Source organism: Sus scrofa, chromosome 1 (assembly GCF_054392235.1).
Source record: "Sus scrofa isolate SSC_HxYL_T2T_F1_AM1 chromosome 1, Sscrofa_HxYL_maternal_Yorkshire_Landrace_v2.0, whole genome shotgun sequence".
Classification (NCBI taxonomy): Eukaryota; Metazoa; Chordata; class Mammalia; order Artiodactyla; family Suidae; genus Sus; species Sus scrofa.
This window is the reverse complement of record NC_139383.1, coordinates 108,037,452-108,059,040: the sequence shown is the minus strand read 5'-3', so window position 1 is coordinate 108,059,040 and position 21,589 is coordinate 108,037,452. Positions and strand designations below refer to the sequence as shown.

At 37.3% G+C, this 21,589-nt stretch overlaps 1 protein-coding gene across 7 annotated transcripts in view; it reads left to right on the top strand.

Annotated features, from left to right (window-relative positions):
• The window catches only part of DYM (dymeclin), a 381,717-nt gene that overhangs the window by 295,255 nt on the left and 64,873 nt on the right, over positions 1–21,589 (top strand). For 4 of the 7 annotated variants that reach the window (XM_021092922.2, XM_021092897.2, XM_084965391.1 and 1 more), the window contains 2 exons: positions 3,563–3,745; positions 20,403–20,516. In XM_021092922.2, the coding sequence (XP_020948581.1) occupies positions 3,563–3,745; positions 20,403–20,516 (297 nt within the window). The remainder of the gene's footprint in view (positions 1–3,562; positions 3,746–20,402; positions 20,517–21,589) is intronic. The other 3 variants (XM_021092955.2, XM_021092933.2, XM_084965413.1) reach the window with 1 other exon arrangement.

The window sequence follows — 21,589 nt, the reverse complement described above, 5'->3', positions numbered from 1 at the left end:
TCTTTATTTCACCTTCCTATTTGAAAGATATTTTTCTAGCTATAGAATTCTTGCTTGACTCTTATTTCAACACTTTAATGATGCCACTCCAAATAGATTGGCTTGCATAATTTCTCATGACACGTCTCTTAGCTTTGTGACTCTGTATTTAATCTTTTTTTTTTTTCTTTTTCCTCTTCAGCTGCCTTCAAGATTTTCTTCTTCTCTTTAGTCTTCAGTAGTTTGAATATGATGTATCTAGGTGTTTGGTTTTTGTTGTTGTTTTATAGGGAAGTGTGTGCTTTGGGAATACTTTGGGGTTATTCTGAGCTTCTTGGATCTGTTGTTTGATTCTTTTGTTGTTTTAAGAAAATGCAGCAGAAGTTGGCACATAAATCAACTATAATTTGAAGAAAAAAAGAAAATACTCAGCCATTATCTCTAAAAGATTCAAGTCTACTGTTGAACCTGTCTAGACATTCTTCACTTCTATTACCAGCTTTTTTAATTCTAGCATTTCCATTTCTTACTTTCTTAGTTTTCAATTCTCCTAAAATTCCCCATCAGTGCAACATATTGTAGACTCATAGTAGATTTTGTAGATCATAGTTCTTTCAAATTCCTTATTTGATATTTTCAGTATCTATATAACTCTAAATCTTCTGATTATTTGTCTCTTGGACATGGATTGTTTTTACTTGCTTTTTTGTCTCAAATTTTTAATGAAATTAAAGCTGGGCATTCTGCTTAAAATAATACAAGTGGAGGTAAATTTTATGGAAATAAGTATACCTTTTTCTCTGTTAGACCAAGGGTGGTCTTTTCTATAAGGAGCCAGATAGTAAATATTTTTCATTTGGTAGGCCATACAGTCTTTGAAGTGAAGTGTACTTTATCTGATATTAATATAGCCATTACTGCTTTCTTTTGATTAATAATTGCATGATATATTTTTTCCGTACTTTTACTTTCCATCTAACTTTACTTAAAATGAGTTCCATTTGAATGAAGTTTCTTATAGACTGCATATAGTTGGAGCATATGGTTTTTATTCACTCTGTCATTCTTTGAGTTTTAATTATTGTATTTAGACTATTTACAATTAATGTAATAATTGATATGTTAGAGCTTAAGTCTACCATTTTACCTTCTTTTCTGTTTGTTCCTTGTTTCCTTCTCATCTGTCTGTCTTGTTTTCCTGCCTTCCTGTGGATACCTGAACATTTTTTTTAGTGTTTTGTTTTTATGTATTGGTAGTATTTTATGTACACTAGCTCTTTGTATAGATTTGTTCCATATGTTTTACATGTGTAACTTGCCACAGTCTAGTAACATTGACATTTTCCCCATTCAGGTGAGATGTAGAAACCTTCCCCTCTTTAAATCCCTTTGCTCTCCCTGGTTTATAATACAATTGTCTCAGGTGTTCCTTTACTTCCATTGAGATCCACATCGGACATCGGCATAATTTTGGCTTCAACTGTCAAACATAATTTAGAAAATCAGGAGAAGGAGAGTGTGGTATTCGCCTGTATTTTTGCTCTTTCCATTGTTCTTGCTTTGAGTTTTGCTGTCTTACAACGATTTCATGTTCAGAATCCCAAAGACCATTAACTCTGAGGAAACAGAAGCAAAGTAATAGGCTTTCTGTCTGTAAATCTGAACATTGGAATGACAGTGAAGAAAAACAAGGTTATATTCTGAATTAGACAGTTTTCTTAGAATTGGCAAGACCCTGCCACTACTTTATATTGTGCAAGTCTATTGATTTAGGGCGATAAAGTGATAAGAGTACAAATTAGGCTCTATTAATTGAAGGGCGGAATAAATTCTAAATCTCCTTCTAGATTGGCCAGTCTATAATTTATTACATGAAATTTATATGTATCACTATACTAAGTTCAAAAGATTTTTTCATTGTTAAATTTTTTTTTCCCACTGTACAAGGGAATCAAGTTATCCTTACATGTAAACATTACAATTACATTTTTTTTTCCCCACTCTTTGTTCTGTTGCAACATGAGTATCTAGACATAGTTCTCAATGCTACTCAGCAGGATCTCCTTGTAAATCTATTCTAAGTTGTGTCTGATAAGCCCAAGCTCCCGATCCCTCCCACTCCCTCCCCCTCCCATCAGGCAGCCACAAGTCTTTTCTCCAAGTCCATGATTTTCTTTTCTGAGGAGATGTTCATTTGTGCTGGATATTAGATTCCACTTATAAGTGATATCATATGGTATTTGTCTTTGTCTTTCTGGCTCATTTCACTCAGTATGAGAGTCTCTAGTTCCATCCAGGTTGCTGCAAATGGCATTATGTCATCCTTTTTTATGGCTGAGTAGTATTCCATTGTGTATATATACCACACCTTCTGAATCCAATCATCTGTTGATGGACATTTGGGTTGTTTCCATGTTCTGGCTATTGTGAATAGTGCTGCAATGAACATGCATGTGTCTCTTTTAAGTAGAGTTTTATCCGGATATATGCCCAAGAGTGGGATTGTGGGGTCATATGGAAGTTCTATGTATAGATTTCTAAGGTATTTCCAAACTGTTCTCCATAGTGGCTGTACCAGTTTACATTCCCACCAACAGTGCAGGAGGGTTCCCTTTTCTCCACAGCCCCTCCAGCACTTGTTATTTGTGGATTTATTAATGATGGCCATTCTGACTGGTGTGAGGTGGTCTCTCATGGTAGTTTTGATTTGTATTTCTCTTATAATCAGTGATGTTGAGCATTTTTTCATGTGTTTACTGGCCATCGGTATATCTTCTTTGGAGAAATGTCTATTCAGGTCTTTTGCCCATTTTTCCGTTGATTGATTGGCTTTTTTGCTGTTGGATTGTATAAGTTGTTTATATATTCTAGAGATTAAGCCCTTGTCGGTTGCATCATTTGAAACTATTTTCTCCCATTCTGAAAGTTGTCTTTTTTGTTTTCTTTTGGGTTTCCTTTGCTGTGCAAAAGCTTTTCAGTTTGATTAGGTCCCATGGGTTTATTTTTGCTCTAATTTCTATTGCTTTGGGAGACTGACCTGAGAAAATATTCATGATGTTGATGTCAGAGAATGTTTTGCCTATGTTTTCTTCTAGGAGTTTGATGGTGTCCTGTCGTATGTTTAAGTCTTTCAGCCATTTGGAGTTTATTTTTGTGCATGGTGTGAGGGTGTGTTCTAGTTTCATTGCTTTGCATGCAGCTGTCCAGGTTTCCCAGCAATGCTTGCTGAATAGACTTTCTTTTTCCCCATTTGATGTTCCTGCCTCCCTTGTCAAAGATTAATTGACCATAGGTGTCAGGGTTTATTTTCTGGGTTCTCTATTCTGTTCCATTGGTCTGTCTGTCTGTTTTGATACCAGTACCACACTGTTTTGATGACTGTGGCTTTGTAGTATTCAAAAGATTTTTTACTCAAATCCTTTAGTAACTGATAAAATTCTAGAAATTCTTGACAAAAATAATCTTAAGGGGTCTTCTGTGGTCTTTCCAATACTGTTACAGTTGTAAAGCAGTTGCCCTCATTCTAATTTATTCTGTGACAAGGAGAAAAACACTGACTATAGGGATTTCCTTTCTTTATCAGGCACAAGACCTAAATGTCATCGAAGAAGTGATTCGAATGATGTTAGAGATCATCAATTCCTGCCTGACAAATTCTCTTCATCACAATCCAAACTTGGTGTATGCACTGCTTTACAAACGCGATCTCTTTGAACAATTTCGAACTCATCCTTCATTTCAGGATATAATGCAAAATATTGATCTGGTAAGTATAAATGGAGATAATTATTATGACTCTTTTAAAAATATTAAAGTATAGAAAGTTTAACAAACCTTGATAAAAACTACAATAGTCTCTTGAATACTAACTAATCTGTGTGTTCTGCTGTAACAATTTTACCTTCTACATATGTGTGTATGTATTGTATATAGACATATATATATATATACATGTGCACATATATGTTTAGAAGAATTGAAATCATACTTTTTATAGTTCTATATTCCAGCATTTTTACTTAACATTATTAACATTTTTCTGTGATGATATCAATTCTTTTAAAATCTCACATTTTAATATCTATTCAACCTATATTATAGAGGTCCTAAAATACATTTAAACTCTTACCCCATTGCTTATTTGGTTGTTGCTAATATTTTGTATTAATCCATAATTAATAGTTTATAAATAATTTTATCTCACCTTTTTAAGTTATATTTTGGTTTAGTCTTTAAAACTGGAATTCCACTACTTTTTCCTGTCAGACATATCTGTATTTTTAAGACTCAACCTATGTCAGATTGATTTCCAGAAATACCATACAATTAATGCCTCTGTGTATCATCTTACACTTGTACAAGTGGTCTGTGAGAGGATCTTTCTCACTATGTTTTTGTAGCTTTGAGTATTAGGATTATTTTAATATTTGTCTATATCAAAAATAGTATTTCACTATTGTTTTATAATTTTTAATTTTTATTTCTTTCATCATTAGTGTGATTGGACATTTTTCATAGGTCTATGAACTTTTGCTTCCTGTCCTTTTTAAAAATGTTTTTCTGCTAAATTATCTATTACTGTATTAATATTTTCCAATTCAGTTTGAGTTTACAATATTTCTTGTATAGCTAATCAGGTTCACAGTGTTATGCACAAGAGGAAATCCCTGTCCCTGTGTTACTTAAATTTAGGAAGATTTTTAAGAATTAAAGTATTGCACAAATATAAATACATAATTTCCAGCATAAGTAAGCACATACATACACCTTTCTCCTGGTGCCTCATGATAGAATTTGCTGTATAATGTGTATCAGGCCAAACCATTTCTTTTGGGGTATAGCCATTTTACTCTCCGACCAGTGGTGGATAAGAATTCCTGGTGTTCCCATCATGGTGCAGCGGAAACGAATCTGACTAGGAACCATGAGGATGTGGGTTCGATCCCTGGCCTCACTCAGTGGGTTAAGGATCTGGTGTTGCCCTGAGCTGTGGTGTAGGTAGCAGATGCTGCTCAGATCTGGCGTTGCTGTGGCTCTGGCGTAGGCCAGAGGCTACAGCTCCAATTTGACCCCTAGCTTGGGATCCTCCAAATGCCATGGGTGCAGCCCTAAAAAGACAAAAGACCAAAAAAAGAAATTCCTATTGCTTCACATCCTTATGAACACTTAGTTTGTCTCTTTTGTAAGGCATCTCATTATAGTTTTAGTTTGGATTTCCTCTTTTGTAAAGCCTATTCAAGTCTTCTGTCAGTTTTTCTACTGAGTTATTTATGTAGATTCTTTGTCTGTTGTGGACTCTCAGCCTTTCTTGGTCATGTTTTACAAGTAGCCAGTCACTAACACAGGTGCAAACTTTCTGACATCACTCTAAAACTCTTCTCAAAATAGTCAAACATCACATTCTCGGTTCCATTCTTTTCTTTGGAGACCTGCTTCCAGCCCCAACCAGGTTGTACTCTGGTGCATCCCAGCTGTAGCTTCTTCCTGGGAATGTCTGTCATCTGTCTCCTTTGCTTGGCTCAGCCCCTGTGCCTTCCTTTTTCTTGATTTGTTGCTTCATATTGGTGGAGCATATACTCCAGTAGCTTTCTGGGGGAAGGGTGTATGTGAAATAGGTTTTTTTATTTTCTAATGTCTCATGTCTAAAAATGTTTTTCTTCTCTCTTTATATGTGACACATTGTCTTTGGAAGCTCTTCCGGTTGCTTTTCTTACTGTGTTCTGAAATTTCATGATATGCTGTGCCTTGGTCAATTGCATTTGGTTCTTGGAGGGCCCTTTCTAGAGACTCATGCTCAGAACTTTCAGATATTCATTTTAATTCTTTCTTTCCTGTTGTCTCTGTCTCCTTCTGTTTCCTCTCTATGAAACTCCTGTTAGAAAGGTGGCCATTTCTTTTCAAGCCCCCAATGTCAAGATCACTAAGTCTTATTTCTTGGACTGATCAGTGTCCTCATATTAATAGTTTGCCAGGCTCCTGCCTGGCATCTGTAAGCCCATCTGTGAGGGTTTTAAAAGAGACTAGATAGAAATTGGGGGTGGGGAAGAGAGGGTGAAAGTGACAGCTTCCTGTCTCCTTCCAGGATAGCAGCAATGTATGGTTGGACACATGGACTCTGATCAAATGTAAGATATTTAAGAACATCTCTATCCATTCTCATAAGCCAGTTTGCCCAAGTAGGTTAATTTTTGCTCATCCCAGTAGAATCTTAAGTACTTGTTAGGTACTTAATTGAAATCAGCTTTGGGCTATAACCAGGCTCCCATTCTAGACTCTTAGCACATAGGTTTTATGAATTGCTAAATACTCTAGAATCCACTCAATTATGCAGTTTAACTACAACCATGTATACGGTTGCAAATCTGTTCATTGACTTGCTTCATATCACTTCTGTGTAATGATTGCTGGTAAACAAGAAATAAAAATTAAAACTCTTGAAGTTCCAGCTGTGACACAGTGGGTTAAAATATCTGGTGTTGCCACAGCTGTGGCATAGCTTGCCAGCTGCAGCTCAGTTTCAGTCCCTGGCCCAGGAATTTACATATGCCATGGATGTGTCCATTAAAAAAAAAATTAAAACTCTGCAGTCAGTTTAATTAGTGTTTTCATGAGCCTTCCTTAAGTTACCTCAACTATGTACCTAATGGTTGCAGCTATAGCAAATTATTTTGCCATGCACACACTTGTCATTTTCCAAAACCACTATCAATATTATTTATTTATTTATTTTGCCTTTTTTTAGGGCCACACCTGCAGCATATGGAAGTTCCCAGACTAGGGGTTGAATTGGAGCCGTAGCTCCCCAGCCTATGCCACAGCCACAGTAATGCCAGATCTGATCCATGTCCATGACCTACACCACAGCTCATGGCAAATGCCAGGTTCTTAACCCACTGAAAAAGGCCAGAGATTGAACCTGCATGCTCATGGATACTAGTCAGGTTCTTTACTGCTGAGCCACAGCAGGAACTCTGATATCATTTAGGTTTCATTAACAGACTTGGGGTAGCCAAGTTGTTATCTTTGCAGTTAGGATAAGTGAGAAACACCATTCCAAATGAGTGTGTTTATATCTTAGAATTAGACTTGACATTTCTAGTCTTTAATTAAATTCTTCCTGTTATGAACCAGTACTTCCATGTAGATTTGTTGATATTTAGGATGTGTGAGAGCATCCTCAAGCTGCTTCTCAAATATTTCTTCTCTGGCCCCATGTCCTTGTTAACTCTGGGTTTAATGGGTATAAGCATTATTGTCCTTTTAAAATTGTCCCTTTAAAATTGACGATATTGTTAACAAGATAGTGAAACGGATGCCCAAGGGACATCCATCACAACTTATTTCTGCCTTCTTTTGTTGCCTAGATGCTTTTTGACAACCGGTAGTCTGTAGTTCACAGTCCAAGAATGCGTATTAGTGTGTATGCTTTGATGCGAAAACACCAGGCACTGAAAAATGTTTACCTCTGTGGAAAAAGTAAAGTCCATAGGGGGAGTCTCCTGGGGAAGTGCTATCCCTTCTCTGATCCCAGCTCTCAAAGAACCTATCCAGACAGGAGTTTCTGGAGAGAAAAGTAGGTCTCTATTTCTCCTAATAGTGCATTCCTCATAGGGATCTCGGCAATTACAATGTTGAGAGGAAATCACTTTTCTCTGTGAAGACAGACTTTTCGGGCCAGCTTATTTCTAAGATGCCAGTTCTAGCCAGCCAATTCATGGATTTGTCCAAATACATTTCTAGTTTCTTGCTAGTACCATTTTGGGGATTGAAACACTGGAATTGAAAAATTCATTGTTCATGTGAGTAAAGCTTCAACAAAAGCCATTCTCTTTTACCTGGGAAGTTGGCCTTGGGTTAAGCAGCTTTTAGCTCTGTTCCCTGGAAGTCTGATGAAGTGGAATGTCAGCTGCATTACTAGGTAACACTGCTGTGATCAAATGAGAATATGATAAAATGACATTTGATTGGTAAGTGTAGTCTAGACTGGAAGGACTGAAGCTTTGGGCTTCCCTGAGTGAGAAAAATCATAACCAGGCATGTCCTTTACAGGGATGTAGAAGCTGAGATTATCACAAGAGGTATTGGCTTCTATTTGGGATATGGCTTCTTAGTGAGGGTGGCTATTGGATCTCACATCAGAGCTATCACTTGAGGGTCCAAAGACTGGCCCTGAGACTGCTGCGAGCACTCCAAGGGAAAGCAGAAGCCTGTAACCGTGCTGTTGACATGCTCTTTTTCCTGTCCTTTTGTCCTTTTAAATTAATCTGATGCCAAATGTAGCCTGTTATATGAGTCTCTTGATGTCTAATTGGGTCTAAGAATACCACCCCAGAATGGGCATGTTTTCTTGTAATATCTCTCTCAAGTTCCAGGGTTTATCCAGATCTTTGAATTATAGAACTACACCATATGTCCTTTTTAGCCTTCACATTTCTGACCTCATAATCTTCATTGTTTTAGTCTGCCCTTTTGGCAAACCCCTACCCCGTCTATCATAACTTTTTGGGGAGGGGTTTGAAAGTTCCTGGGCCATAACAGCGACTCAAGCTTTGAATCCTTAACCTGCTGCGCCAGGAGAACTCAGCGGTGACATTTGCCTTTCCCTGGACTTCTTTGATTTCAGTTTCTTTCATCAGTCCTTCCTGTCTTTTTTCTCCTTTTCTCCTTTCCTTCCCCCCCCCTCCCGCCCCCCGGCCCCCGTCTCTCTTACTCACTCTTTCTTCCTTTCTTCCTTTGGATAGTCTCCTGAACTGTGCACAGTTTATGTCAGATAGTCTCTATCTGCTGTATATTGGAGGGAAATGTTTTCTTTTTAATTGCCAAAACCTCTTTTCATAATAGCCAATTTTTTCCTTTTGTTTCTGATAAAATACTCACCCAGAGTTATTTTTTCTCTCGTCATAACTGTAATAGGTATTAGATCATCACGTTATGACACATCGTTTGGATTTATTTGGCTTTAAATGTTTAAACCACATCAAAAATTGTTTGCTCCCTTTCTATTCACTTTATCATTAGCATTGCTTGCTTTTATTGCATGCTTTCTAAGCAGTTATGTGAATTATCTCTCTTAATCTTCATTAAAAAATAAACTTCATTAAAAAATAAATATATGAGGTATATTTCATTTTAATTTTCAATTATAGATAAAGAAAACAGCTTAGAAATATTTAACTTGCTTGTGCTCACACATTCAGAAAGTAATAGAGCCAGAACTTAGACCCAGGCAATTTGATAATAAAATCCATATTGTAATCATAATGTCTAACTACTATCCACATTCACTAAAAGTTCCTACAGTTTCTCATTGGTTTGCCTGTTCACTATCTGAAACATCTGAAAACATATCCAGGAATTGCACTGTTTTCTTTCTCCGTGGAGTTCACTTCTGATGTCAAATCAATCTTTATAGCACCAGTGGTGAAAGCAATGTTCTTTTCTTGGTAACCAGCCTGCTGACATCCTTAAAAATATCCCTGAAGGACCATGTTAATTTTTTAAAGGACACACAAGAACCATGCAAAGGATTTAAACTATATCAATTTGAAAATCAGTCTCCTTTAGAAAAAGCAAAAAGCAGAGAGAAGGTGAGGAAATAGAAGGGACCTCACTGTTTATCTCACAGTGTTTAATCACATGGAAATAAAAGCAGAGTGTTAAACTGAACTTACATCCAGTGCTCACTTTCATGTTCTTGTCAGAATGGGCTCCTTATCAACACTCTAAATCTGTTCAGTGAAAAATGCATTTAGGGGGTAAATATTTGGCTGTGTGCTGTTATGCAGTTCTTAAAAATAGATAAATTTATGCCTAAACATTTTTGAGTACCTAATAAGTGCTGGGAATGAGGCTAAGTGCCTTTGCATGCATGAATCTTTTATTCTTTTTAAATTGGTAAACTAGTTATTATCCCGCTTTACCAGTAAGGAAGCCAGCAGTCTGAGAGAGGGCTTCCCAGGTGATTTTAACACAGATTCCCCACCTAAGAATCTTCCTCTTAGATAATTATCACATATTTGCATAGGGTTATTTGCATACACATTATCTCATTTGACCCTTAAATTATCCCCACGAGGAAGGCAGAACAGGGCTTGAGCGTGAAATGGTTGGCTTAAGGTCACTTAGCTAGTAAGTCACCCAGCCTTGAATCTAGATCCACTCATTTTAAACTCCATATTTTCAACATTCATTTGGATAAACCCTAAGATTCCAAATGAGCAGATTTTCCAACAACTTTTTGTTGAATTCTGTCATCCAGAATAGTGTTGGGCACACTGGAAATTCATTCAAAATCATTTTAAACTCTTTTTACATATTTTGAAAAGAATGCCAGGGTAAAGATATAAATAACATCTCTGTTTTGTGCCTCTTTCAGCACTTTACCTTCCCCTTCTCTCCCCTAAATGCTCCTGAAATTTTGACTTAAGCAAGCCATTGCTATTCCTTCTTTCATGGAGTTAACCTTGAAAAGTGTTGGTAGAGGAGACTATGAATCTACCGTTATTTTTAGCTGACAGGGAGTCGAGAGTTGATATTTTTCATTAAGACATTAAGCAGTATTGAATGTCTGAGACAGGAGTGACTAACCTGTGAGTACTTTTTAACTTCTGCAGAAGGAGTTAGGCATGTGCTTTTCAAGTAGCCGAATTTCTGTTAGCTGCTGGTACATACCTCTCCCATATAACTCATAAGACGATATGATCTGACTAAATTAAGCAATAGGACAAAATAGAAATACCACCCCAAATTAGAGAGGGCAGGAAAGAAATTTCATGGCTGAATATAAGTAAAGAACAGAGCCAATGAACAGTAATAGTTGTATGGTAAAGGCAAGAACTATTTTTATCTTTGGACAGTGTAAAATTTACACTATGTGTTCTGTATTTCCAGACTTGACTGTCCTTAACTGAGCTCCAAACTAGTGCATTCAGTTGCCTGTACAACAGTCCCACAAATATTGAACAGGGTTAAATCAGAATTCTGTATTTTCTTCAAATAAAATCATACACAAAATGAATCAGCTTTTTCCTCTCTTCCTTAGTTCTGTAAGTGACATCAATATCTACCTTGTTGCTTAGGCCAAAAAAGAAGAGGAATAATGAGTGCTGTTTGGAATAAGGTTGGGAAATTGCATATCTAAAGAGTGCAGTCATAGAAGACTTCTCTCTGAAATGGTGCATTTGAGCTAAGACTTGAAGGAAGTGGAAAATGAAGGAAGTGCATGTATCTGGAATCAGATGGGTGTAGGTTGGGATTATGTCTCTGTCTCCCTCTGGAGAAAAAGGGGGGCATGCTTACTGATCACTAAGGGATTTGGGTTCCCTAAGCTCAGCAGTTGCAGGGGTCATCTCTCTGTCTTCAGATCACCTTGTGCAGCCCCACTTAATCAGTGGACAGATCATCCAGACAGAAAATCCATAAGGAAACACTGGACTTAAATGGCACATTAGACCAAATGGACTTACTAGATACATATGGAACATTCTGTCAAAAAGCAGCAGAATATATAGTCTTTTCAAGTGTACATTGAACATTCTCCAGAATAGATCATGTGCTAGGCCACAAAACAAGTCTCAGTAAATTTAAGAAAATTGAAATCATAACATGCATCTTTTCCAACCACGATGCTATAATACTAGAAATCAACTACAAGAAAAAAAAAAAAAAAAAAAAAAACCACAAACATATGGCGGCTAAATAGTATGCTACCAAACAACCACAGGGTCACCAGAGAAATCAAAGAGGAAATTTTTTAAAACCCTGGAGACAAATGAAAATGGAAACACAGTGATCCAAAATCTGTGGGATGCAGCAAAAGCAGTTCGAAGGGGAAAGTTTATAGCAATACAAGCCTACTTCAGGAAATAAGAAAAATCTCAAATAAACAACCTATCTGTTTACCTAGAATTAGAGAGTGAAAAATAAACAAAACCTAAAGTTAGTAGGAGGAAAGAAGTTATAAAGACCAGAGCAGAAATAAATGAAATCAAGGCGGGGGGAAAAAAAAGAAAAAGTCAATGAAATGAAGAGTTGATTCATTGAAAAGATAAAAAAAAAATTGATAAACCTTTAGCCAGACTCATCAAGAAAAAAAGAGGACCCAAATCAATAAAATCAGAAGAAAAACAAAAAGAGAGAAGTTACAACCAATACCACAGAAATACAAAGAATCATAGCAATTACCACAAATAGCTGTATGCCAATAAAATAGGAAACCTGGAAGAAAGGGAAAAATTCCTAGAAATGTATAATTTCCCAAGATTGAACTGGGAAGAAATAGAAAATAAGAATAGACCAATTACCAGTAATGAAATTGAATGAGTAATTTAAAAACTCTCAACAAATAAAAATCCAGGACCAGATGGCTTCATAGGTGAATTCTACCAAACATCTAGAGAATTAACATCTAGAAGAAGGAACATTTCTGGACTCATTCTTTGAGGCAGCATCACCCTGATACCAAAACCAAACACAGACACCACACACACAAAAAAAAGAAAACTAGGAGTTCCCGTCGTGGCGCAGTGGTTAACGAATCCGACTAGGAACCATGAGGTTGAGGGTTCGGTCCCTGCCCTTGCTCAGTGGGTTAACGATCTGGCATTGCTGTGAGCCATGGTGTAGGTTGCAGACGTGGCTCGGATCCCGAGTTGCTGTGGCTCTGCGTAGGCCGGTGGCTACAGCTCCGATTAGACCCCTAGCCTGGGAACCTCCATATGACGCAGGAGCAGCCCAAGAAATGGCAAAAAGACAAAAACAAAACAAAACAAAAAAACCAAAAAACAAAAAAGAAAACTATAGGCCAGTATCACTGATGAACATAGGTGAAAAAAATCCTCAACAAAATATTACCAAACTGAATTCAGCAATATGTTAAAAGGATCATACACCATGATCAAGTTGGATTGTTGCAAGGATTGTTCAGTATGTACAAAATTACTGTGATAATACCACATTAACAAATTGGAGAATAAAAATCATGTGATCATCTTAATAGATGCAGAAAACTTTTGACAAATTCAACATCCTTTTATAAACTCTCCACAGTTAGATATGGAGGGAATATACCTCAATGTAATAAAGGCCATATATGACAGACCTATAGCTAACATCATACTCAACAGTGAGAAGATGAAAGCATTTCCTTTAAAATCAGAACCAAGACAAGGATGCCCACCCTCCCCACTTTTATTCAACATAGTACTGGAAGTCCTAACCACAGCAATCAGATAAGAAAAAGAATTAAAAGGAATCCAGGAGTTCCCATAGTGGCGCAGTGGTTAACAAATCCGACTAAGAACCATGAGGTTTCACGTTCAATCCCTGGTCTTGCTCAGTGGGTTAGTGATCCACCGTTGCCGTGAGCTGTGGTATAGGTCACAGATGCAGCTTGGATCCCGTGTTGCTGTGGCTCTGGCGTAGGCTGGCGGCTACAGCTCCGATTGGACCCCTAGCCTGGGAACCTCCATATGCCACGGGAGCAGCCCAAGAAATGGCAAAAAGACAAAAAATAAAAATAAAAAATAAAAAGGAATCCAAATTGGAAAGCAAGAAATAAAACTTTCGCTATACATAGGAAATCTTAAAGATGCCACCAAAAAAAAATGATCACTATTAAAAGAGTTTAGCAAAGTTGCAAGATATAAAATTAATATAAAGACATCTGTTGCATTGCTGTTTCTATACACTGACAGTGAACTATCAGAAGGAGAAATTAAGAAAACGATCCCAAATTGGGTTGTGATGATCATTGTACAACTATAAATGTAATAAAATTCACTGAGTAATAAAAAAAAAAAAAGAAAACAATCTCATTTATCATAGCATCAAAAATAATAAAATTAGAAGTTTCCATTGTGGCTCAGTGGTAATGAACTCAACTAGTAACCACGAGGATGTGGGTTCAATCCCTGGCCTACCTCAGTGGGGTAAGGAGCTGCACTCAGTGGGTTGCGGTGAGCTGTGGGTAGGTCTCAGACACGGCTTGGATCCTGTGTGGCTGTGGTGTAGACTGGCAGCTGCAGCTCCAATTCAACCCCTAGCCTAAGAACCTCCATATGCTGCAGGTGCAGCCCTCATAATAATAATAATAATAATAATAATAATAGGGATAAACCTAACTGAGGAGGTAAAGGATTTGTACTCAGAATATTCTAAAACATTGATGAAAGAAACTGAAGATAACACAAACAGATGGAAAGATATGCCATGTTTGTAAATTAGAAGAATTAATATTGTTGAAATGTCATAGTACTCAAGGCAGTCTACATATTCAGTACAATCTCTGTCAAAACAACAATGGCATTTTTCACAGAACTAGAACAAATAATTCTAAAATTTGTATGGAAACACAAAAGATCCCAAATGGCTAAAACAGTCTTAAGAAAGAAGACCAGAACTGGAAGTATTCTTCTCCCTGACTTGGGACTATACTACAAAGCTACACTAATCAAAGCAGTTTGGTATCAGCATGAAAACAGACACATAGATTACTAGATCAGTGGAACAGAATAGAGAGCCTAGAAATAAACCCAAGAGCTTATGGTCATTTAATTTATAACAAAGGAGACAAGAATATGCAATGGAGAAAAGACAGTCTCTTCAGTAAGTGGTTCTGGGAAAACTGGATTGTATATGTAAAATAATGACATTTGTATATTTCCTCACAGTATATACAAAAATTAACTCAAAATGGGTTAAAGACTTAAATATAAGATCAGAATCCATAAAACTCCCAAAAGAAAACATAGAACATTCACAGAATAAATCATAGCAATTTTTTTGGATCTGTCTCCTAAGCCAAAGGAAACCAAAGCAAAAATAAACAAGTGGGATCTAATTAAATTTAAAAAACTTTGCACAGCTAAAGAAACCATAGACTGGAGTTCCCTCATGGCTTAGTGAACTAAGGATCTGGCAAGCAACCACAGACTAAAGGAAAAGGTAACCTACTGAATGGGAGAAAATATTTGCAAATGATATGAATGATAAGGTATTAATATCCAAAAATATATAAACAGTTCATATAGCTCAATGTCAAAAAAAAATTTAAAAATGAGCAGAATACCTGAATAGACATTCTTCCAAAGATGATATACCAACAGGCACGTGAAGATGCTCACCAATGACTAATCATCAGAGAAATGCAAATCAAAACCACAATGAGGAGTTCTTGTCATGGCTCACCAGTAATGAACCAGACTAGGATCCACAAGGATGTGGGTTTGATCCCTGGCCTTGCTCAGTGGGTTAAGGATTTGGAATTGCCATGAGCTATGACATAGATTACAGATGCAGCTCGAATCCCATGTTGCTGTGGCTGTGGCATAGGCCAGCAGCTGTAGCTCTGATTCGACTCCTAGCCTGGGAACTTCCATATGCTGCAGGTGCAGCCCTAAAAAGCAAACAAGCAAACAAACAAACAAACAAAAAAACCCACAAAAGAATAAAAAACCAAAACCACAATGGTTTATCAGAGTGGCTGCCATCAAATAGACCACAAATAACAAATGTTGGTGAGGATGTGAAGAAAAGGGAACTCTTGCACACTCTTGGTGGGAATGTAGATTGGTGCAGCCATTGTGGAAAACAGTCTGGATGTTCCTCAAAAAACTAAGAATAGAACTATCGTATGACCCAGTAATTCCATTCTTAGGTATATGGGAAAAAAAAACATGAATTTAAAAAGATACATGCATCCCAGTGTACATAGCAGCATTATGTATAATTGCCAAGATATGAAAGCAACCTAAGTGTGTATAAGAGTGAAATTTTGCCATTTGCAGCACCATGAATGGACCTAGAAGGTATTATGCTTAGTGAAATAAAATAAATAAATATAGCAAAACAGAAATAGACTCACAGATATAGAGAATACACTCTAATGGTTACCAGTAGGGAGAGGGAAGTGGGGAGGGGCAAGTTAGGCATAGGGGATTAAGAAGTACAAAATATAAACTATAAGGATATATTGTATAGTACAGAAAATATAGCAAATATTTTATAATAATTATAAGTGGGGAGTTGGCATAGTGGCCAGGGGAAACAAATCTGACTAGTAACCATGAGATTGCAGGTTCGATCCCTGGCCTTGCTCAGTGGGTTAAGGATCCAGCATTACTGTGAGCTGTGGTGTATGTTGCAGACAAGGCTCAGATCTGGTGTGGCTGTGGCTGTGGCTGGCAGCTGTAGCTCGGATTAGACCCCTAGCCTGGGAACCTCCATATGTCACAAGTGTAGCCCTAGAAAGAAAAAAAAAAAATTATAAATGGAGTATAGCCTGTAAAAAAAATTTTTTTTTTTTTTTGCTTTTATTAGATATTGTCCAATATCAGGGACAATAGAGGGGACATTGAGAGGATAATAAAGGAGTATTGTGAATAAGCTTCTGGCAATAAGTTTGACAATTTAGGTAAAATAGTCAAATTTCTTAAAGGACACAGACTTTCAAAGCTTACTCATAAAGATAATCTAAATAGTTTTATATCTTTAATAGATATTGAATTAGCACATAAAATTTTTTCAACAAAGGAAATTCCAGGCCTAGATAGCGTTTTAATTACCCTTGAATTCTGCCAGACTTTTAAGATGAAAATAATACTATTTCAGTAGAATTCTTCCAGATATTAATAGACAAGGACATTTTCCCAACTTTTTTTATGAGGACATTACCTTAATACCAGTACTAGACAAAAACATTATAAAAATAGAAAACTACTGATCAATATTGCTCTCAGACATAGGCAAAAAAAATCCTCAATGAAATATTAGCAAACCAAATCTATCAGTATATCAAATGAATAACACATCATGATCAATTGGCATGTGTCCTGGGAATTCAAGGCAGACTCAACATTTAAAAATTAACTGGTGTAATTTACTATATTACACTAGACAAATCTTAAGACTGCAGAAGAAAAACCATACAATCGTCTCAATACATGCAAGAAAAACATTTGTCAAAATTCAGCATTCTTCCATTATTTTCTAAAAAACTATGAAAACTTCCTCAACCTGGTACTAAGTTTAATTTTTCTGAAAATAATAAAACGTGAATTCTTTGGAAAGAGAGGAGTTTATACGTTAATAAATTAATCAAGTAAAAATAGAAGAGTTGTTCATTGACCCTCAGTAATGTATTAAACTAATGGTGCTTGTGTTGTTGTTGTTGTTGTTTTGGCCATGGCACACAGCCACTTTATGTGGGATCTCAGTTCCCAGACCAGGAATTGAACCCAGGCCACAGTGGTGAAAACACTGAGTCCTAACCACTAGATCTCCAGGAAAGTCCCTCGTCATTTAGTTTTAACCAGCGGGCTCTCCTGAAAGTTCCTTTCCATTGATTTCACTTGCTAGTCCTAACTGGTTTGGGTGAGATGACCTTTGCCACCAAACTCAGTTGTTATAAATTTTTCGCCCATATCAGGCATAAAATCAGGAATGTAGACATATAACTACAAAGAAATATTACTGATTGGATACGCTGGTAGGGTAGTACATTTCTGGCTTTCATCCTTAACAGATAACTTTTACATGTATTAGTATTATCTCCTATGTGGTAGATAGGGCAACTTTGTCATTTTATAAATGAAGATACTGCGATAGACCTAATAATAATCATAGCATTTGACACTTTGTGAGCACTTAGCATGTCTCAGGCATTGTTCTTAGCACTCAGCAAGTATTAACTTACTTAATTCTAAGAATAACCCTATGAGGCAGACACTATATTCTTCCTCATTTATAGATCAGGAAACTCAGGCATGGAAAAGTTAAAATAACTTGCCTAAGTTTATAAAGAAGGCTTGGGGTTTAAACCAAAGCAATCTGACACCTGGTAAGTGCTCTAAACCACTACATGAGGCTACATCTGGAAGAAGTTGAGCTCTTACAAGTCACATTGTTAGTAAGTTTCTTAACTAGGGCTCTGCCTTTGAGCAGTTTGTAGTGTACACTTCCATGCTGTCTAACTAAATCCATTTAATTATACACGGAGTTCCCTGATGGCTCACTGGGTTAAGGATCTGGTGTTGTCACTGCTGTGGCATGGGTTGGATCCCGGGAACTTCCACATGTCATGGGTTTGGCAAAAAAATAAATGGATAAATAATCCATTTAATTATTCATGTTTGATCTATGTCTTGTCCTTCAATTACATTGCATCCATCGTTCTCTCTTTCTTTTCTTGCCTTTTGTCTTTTTAGAGCCGCACCCACAGGCATTTGGAGGTTCCCAGGCTAGGGATCAAGTGGGAGCTGTAGCTGCTGGCTTTCGCCACAACCACAGCAACATGGGATCCAAGCTGCGTCTGCGACCTACACCACAGCAGCTCACGGCAATGCCGGATCCTTAACCCACTGAGCAAGGCCAAAGATTGAACCCGCATCCTCAGTGGATGCTAGTCAGGTTCCTTAACCACTGTGCCACAACAAGAGCTCCGTTTCTTTTTATTTTTTTTTTTTATTTTTTATTTTTTTATTTTTTGCTATTTCTTTGGGCCGCTCCCGCGGCTTATGGAGGTTCCCAGGCTAAGGGTCGAATCAGAGCTGTAGCCACTGGCCTACGCCAGAGCCACAGCAACACAGGATCCGAGCCGTGTCTGCAACCTATACCACAGCTCACGGCAACGCCGGATCGTTAACCCACTGAGCAAGGGCAGGGACCGAACCCTCAACCTCATGGTTCCTAGTCGGATTCGTTAACCACTGTGCCACAAGAGGAACTCCCGTTTCTTTTTAAATTTTTTTTTCTTTTATTGAATTTTAGTTGCTGTAAATGAATGTAATATGATGATGTAAATGTAAATTACATTGCATCTTTCTTTAAGACACAAGATAGCATCTATTTTCTTTGTAAATTCTCTGGATATCTCACTGAGTAGGGTCATCAGTGTATTGATTAAAAACACAAAAACTTGAGGTAAAACCAAAATTCAAAAAAAATTGTTGCTGAACTTATTTATTTTACACATATAAAATGCCCATTTAAAAATAAGGAGACATTTTTTAAAAATCAGTTTCAGCACCTGCTGTGTCTAAACTCTGTGAACAAAATTTTATACCAGAATTCCCCAAAAAAGCTTTAAATCTGACTTGGGAAAAATAAGACCCATAGGCACATGTTGAAAACCAACCTGTCATGGACAAAATAAGCAACTTGCAAAGGAGTTGGTGCCAGCAAACTGCCTGAGATAAAGAAATGATTTATTTGGAATCAACAGCACTGTGGCCAGGCATTGCTGCCTTTGTTTTCACTCATTGCCATAGAGTTTCAAGGCACAAGTTTTTTAGGGTTCTGCCTCCCACTGGGTCTCTACTTTCCAGAATAAGTCCATTTCAGTGGCATTTATATTATATTATGTGCTTTCCACTATAAGAGAAAAGCTTGGGGGCCACTTGAGCAATTAATATTTAGGAGAGTAACCCTGGGAGAAAATTTGTTAAAATGTTCAGCAACAGCTGTGAAAGGAAATTCCCCTGCAGAACAGCAGGTTTAGGATCTGGCATTGCCTCAGCTGTGGTGCAGGTCACAGCTGCAGCACTGGTTTGATCCTTGGCCTGGAAATTTCCACATGCCATAGGTGTGGACAAAAAAAAAAAAAAAAGAAAGAAACAACTGTTAGTAACTTAAAACATTTTACCTACGAAATAGAAAACATGATGTAAATAGAAATACTCAACATTGTAAAAGACAGAAAATTTTTATATTTTTGCATGTCTGATTATAACAACTTGTCTATAGGGTATAGTATAATTTCTTGAATAAAAAGTGACCCATAGTTTTCTTGATTTATTAACATCATGGTTTTTAAGTGATTTCCTAAGAAATGGTGACATTCTTTTAGTTTTTAACGACAAGTGTTAAGAGATGGTATTATTTCCAGAATGTTACTCTGTTAGCATCTTGCTACATAGTTCAGGCTGTACTGTGACATGAAACAAAAAAAAATTACAGCTTCCTGTTAATTATCCCTGGTGATCAGGGATAAGACTTAAGTGGATAAATTAAATCAATAACCCTAAAACATCATTTTAGCTATTAGCTTCAAATTCCTTTCTTAAGACCTTTTTTGAGGTCACCATCAAGCCTCAATATTAACAAATTTTAAGCTTTAGCTTTCTCTTCCTGGGTGCTGCTCTCTAAATGAAATATAAATGCAAGGTGAGGCAGCACAAGAAAGAGCAGAATTCAGGAGCCTACTTAATTCAAACAGTGGGTAATCAACCCTGAATATTCAGGAGTTGGCTCTGATTCAGTCATCAAAGTCTTTGTAGAGGGGACTGATTTAGGAGAACTAGTGGATTAAAAGCCAGGTCACTTAAGAAATGGAACAATGATCATTTGACTATGATATGAGAAAGGTATCTGCTGAGAATTCATCTCCTACATCCACTTGTTTAAAAAAATAACACTTTACATTCCAGGTGATCACCTTCTTTAGCTCACGGTTACTACAGGCTGGAGCTGAGCTGTCAGTGGAACGGGTCCTGGAAATCATCAAGCAAGGGGTTGTCGCGCTGCCCAAAGACAGGCTGAAGGTAAGACTGGTGAAAGAAACGTACCGTTGTATCACTGATGTAAATATTGGCGTCTGAGCAGGCTCTATTCAGACTCATACCACTTACCCTGCACTTGCGCTAGAAAAGGCTCTCTGAATATGGCCTACGCTATAGAAGTGACACCCAAAAGTGCAATGAAGGATTCTGACATTTTTCCAGAAGAAATAACAAGGGAAGGACTGTCTTCCTACCACTGCATAGCCTGTGAGTGAATAAAGGAGCACCTTATTTTTCAACCCAGTGAAATAAATTCAGTCTTCTAAGTGTCATCGGGGGCTGATGGGAAGGTGGTGGAGATGATCACTACAGGAGCTGATACTTACAAAATGTGGACTCGGTGCTTTGCAGGGGTGGGGGGTGGATTATCAGTGTCTTACATATATTAACTCTGTTAGTCCTCACAGCAGTTCTTTAAGGGTGAGTAGTGTTATCTTAACCTTCAGATGAGGAACCTGGTGCACAGAGAGGCTAAGTAGCTTACCCAAAGCTGTGCAATTAGAAAATGAGGGAACAAGGAGATTCACACCAAGGCAGTCTGGCTCCAGAGAGCCTGCTCGTAATCACCACGCTATTTACTGGATGCCTAGGTATAGCTGTAGAAAAGGGGACCATTTCACAAAACAGGTGGGGGAAATGTTTGTCCTTTGAGAAGGCAGTTAGACTTGTGTGTATTACATTAGGCATTTGCATTAGGTATATTCTTGAAGTGATCTCATGATACAAGAGTCATACTTGAAGACTAGTTTTCCCATAGGAAAAGACGTAATGGGGACATTTGCAGGGAATGTATGAATGTACAGTAGTGTCGCCTGTTTTTACTTTAATACTTCTATTAACTTTTTTCCTTCATTATCTCTAATTTTTTTTAAAGTTTAACAGCATACAGGGTGTCACCATGAATGTTTAGCCTTCTTCACAGTGTTGTATCACACTGTGTGATACAAGTTTCTGCTCCAAAGTTACTGTTTTGCAGGCTGTGTTTTTCGGCATTATCACTAGAACCGCTGCTTAATGAACGTTGTAGAATACAAAAATATTTTCAGTTATAACAA